This window comes from Tupaia chinensis, unplaced genomic scaffold, assembly GCF_000334495.1.
Source record: "Tupaia chinensis unplaced genomic scaffold, TupChi_1.0 Scaffold000047_1, whole genome shotgun sequence".
In the NCBI taxonomy this organism is placed as follows: Eukaryota; Metazoa; Chordata; class Mammalia; order Scandentia; family Tupaiidae; genus Tupaia; species Tupaia belangeri.
Window position 1 is genome coordinate 2,104,897 of NW_006159505.1, and position 3,307 is coordinate 2,108,203.

Genomic DNA, 3,307 nt, shown 5'->3' on the forward strand with positions numbered 1-3,307 from the left:
CTTCCCCTTGTAACTCTGACCCTAACCCCAATCTCCATCCTTGACCCCGCCCCTTATCCCAGAGTCCACCCCTCCCCCAGCCTCCAGCCCCCACATTCCCAAGGCCACTCACCTTAGGAGCCAAAAACTGAGACGATTTATTCACCACCCACTTGGGTAAAGAGCCTAGAGGGCAAGGAAGGGCAGTGAGGAGAGAAGGGAGGTTGTAGCCTCGGTGCCCTGCCCCACCAACTTCCCAGGCCCTCCCTCCACCTGGGACTTCCAGGGAAGCCCCCTCCTCCAGCCTGGAAGGTGGTGAATAAGGCAAGTCATCCTCACTCCCTGCTGCCTCAGACTACTTCTCAGGCTCATCCCCCTACCCCCCCAACCCCGGCTGCTGCCCCATCATTCTGCTGAGCCTCAAAGGGCTGCATGGAAGAAAACCACAGGGTCCTAGTGACCACAGGCCACATATGGCTTGAAATTCTGACTGCCAGCCAGGCTCTGCCACCTCCTTCCGCTCCCAGATATGCCTTGTCATACCCAGCCCCTGTGCAGTGACGTGAACGTCCCTCCAGGGCTGTCCTCCAAGCCACTTTCCTGACTACACAGGCCTCTTGACCGAGCCCCAAGCCTGGCCTGACCGGAACCCATGCCCAGCCCTCCATCCTGCCTCGTTCCCAAGTGTCTGCTCGGCCTGACACCAGTCCACTCACTAGGGGAGGCCAGGGAGCCCTGGGCCTGGACCACTGTGCCCTCAGGGGCTGGGGGCACACCTAGGTGAAAGTGCTCTAGGCCCCGCCATCTGCAACTCATTCAGTCCCTCACTCACTCCACATTCACTCTGTCACCCCCACCTGGCCCCTGGGTGCCCAGGGACAAGGATGCTGCTAGCAGGGAATGGCCCACAGAGCAGGGAGCCCGTGTACCTGCACCCAGGGTGGCATCTAAAGCAGCCCTGGAGGGTCAGTGAGGGAGGAGAGGCATGTCCAGGTGGAGGGCAAGGCTGCCTGGCAGGGTGGTGCGGAAGCAGACGGTGTGGGGAAGGACTGGGGAACCTGGGAGCACTCGATTGCACTCAGGGCAGTGAAAGTCAGAGGATTTTAAGCAGATGAGAAATAAGTGTTGAGGAACATTCCTCTGGTACCTGGTATAGACAGACAAGGTGGCTGAGCATGGAGAGAAGTGATAGGAGCTTCGTATTAAGGAAGTAGAATCAATAAGAATCAAGGACTGAATTGGGAGTTGAGGAAGAGGCAGTCCCAGGTGACCCATAGGTTCTTAGCATGGATGGCTGGAAGGTGGAGACGATAAGAATCAAGGACTGAATTGGGAGCTGAGGAAGAGGCAGTCCCAGGTGACCCACAAGTTCTTAGCATGGATGGCTGGAAGGTGGAGACAGGAGAGGGGTAAGGTCAGGAGAGGAGGCGTGAGTTCACAACATACATGTGAGTCGCGGGTGCCAAAAGACACCCTGAGAAAGATGTCCAGGAGGCCAGCAGCCCCAGGACTCTGGACCTCAGCAAAGTATGGTCAACTGTCATGAAGTCATGGGAGTGGCAGAGCCCTCCAGAAGGGGAGAGGCCTGAGGCTGGAAAACCCAGGCCCCCAGGGTGGACAGAGTGAGCCAGCAAGACAGATGGGGAGCAGCGAGGGAGCAGGACGCAAGCCAGAGCATGGGCAGCTGGGGGCACAGGGCACATCCAAACCTGGGCAGGGCACTCCCAGCTTTGTCAGTAGAGTGGCAGGGGCTACCCTGGCTCTTCCTTCAAGCCCCTGATCTGACGGCTTCAAACCTTGGTTCAATGGATGGCAATACCCCCAAATACAAAACAGCTCCTGCAGACAACCTCCTGGATCCCTAGCCGATCAGGTCCCATCCCCTGAGGTTCAGGGAAGATCCCAACGGAGGCTGCCAGGCCCAAGCCCTCACCTTTGGGGTCCACCTGAGCCAGGTAGGTGATGACGCAGCTCTTGGGCCCTGTGCTCTGGATGAGGTAGCCCGTCTGGATGGACACAGCTCGGACCAAGTCTTTCCGAGGTGGGTATTTCTGGAGATGGAAGGCACAGGAAGGTAAGACTCCAGGTGGGAGCTAAGGAGATGTCGCTGCTCTCTATCTCTCTCTCTCTCTCTCTCTCTCTCTCCATCCCCTGGCATCTCTTCCTGGCTAGGCTTGATGCTGGGATGAGGCAAAAAGGAAGAATCAGACTAGGGCAAGCTGGCCTCTCTCAAGGTTTCCCCTGTTCCCCTCCGGAAAGCACCCAGTGTGGGTCATAGGCTCGCACAAACACACACTCGCCTCTGCCCAGGCCAGCCCTACCTGCCTGTCCTTCCTGCCCAGGGAGATGAAGGTGGCCCAGCCTCAGGAGAGCCAGGGGACCCTGCCTCTTACCTTCGCTCCCCTTTCCGTGCTGGCCCTGTCCTGGGCCCGTCCCGCCCACTCATCACAGAGGTAGCCCAAACTGCCCCCTCCTGACTGCTGGAGCGCCCCCCCAGGGACACAGAGGGCTTTTCCTCACAATATAGGAAGCACACTGAGGGGCGGAGGACTCCGTGCCTGCCTGAAGTCACAGGGAAGTCACAGTGGCAGCAACAGCCCAGCACTGCCCCCCAACAGGAAACGTAGGTGAACTCACGGGATGTTTGACTGAGTAGTTCATAATGATGTAATCAGCGCCCATGGGGAGCCAGGAGCGGAGGGTGATGACATCGCGGTTCTTCAGGGGCTTGGGACACCTCCCTGTGGAGGGCAAGGGACAGTTCAGCTAGATCACCGGTCCACCTGCCTGCAAGGGAGGGTGTGCAGAGGCCAGAGATACAGGGAGGCCTCGTTAACTGCCAGGCCCCACAATCCAAACAGGTGTTCCCCCAACCACAGTCCCAGAACCCTGTCCCTCATGTCTCCAGCCACCCCTGGTCCTCACAAGCTCATATGGCCACCACCTTGCTGGTCTGGTCTGTTTGTACATGAGAATGTATGTATTATCATAAGTGCGTGTCCATGAAAAGGTGTCTGTGAGGACGTGGCATGAGGCTGTGGGTTGTGTACACAACTGTGCGTATGTGAACGTGTGTGGTGAGTGTGCGTGTGTGTGCGTGGTGGACAGGGTTTTCAGGGTGGGCAGTCCTGCATCTCAGTACTCAGGGCTCTGAGCAGCCTGGACTTGGGAGTGACCACAGGAGGGGAGAGGGAGGAGGCTGGAGGGAGGCTGAGGCGGCAGGTCAACGTGCTGCTTCTGCTCACAAGAGTAATAGCCCACGTCAGCATTGACTGTCAGCCGGGCGATATCGAAAGTCTCAATGACGTTGCTGTCCCACTTCTTCCGA

The 3,307-nt window shown here is 58.3% G+C and overlaps 1 protein-coding gene across 1 annotated transcript in view; it reads right to left on the reverse strand.

Moving 5' to 3' along the window:
- Positions 1 to 3,307, reverse strand: part of STARD10 (StAR related lipid transfer domain containing 10) — a gene marked incomplete in the record, with an annotated part of 33,365 nt that overhangs the window by 474 nt on the left and 29,584 nt on the right. The window contains 4 exon segments of the mRNA XM_027774065.1: positions 113 to 165; positions 1,913 to 2,030; positions 2,617 to 2,720; positions 3,225 to 3,307. Coding sequence (XP_027629866.1) covers positions 113 to 165; positions 1,913 to 2,030; positions 2,617 to 2,720; positions 3,225 to 3,307 — 358 coding nt within the window.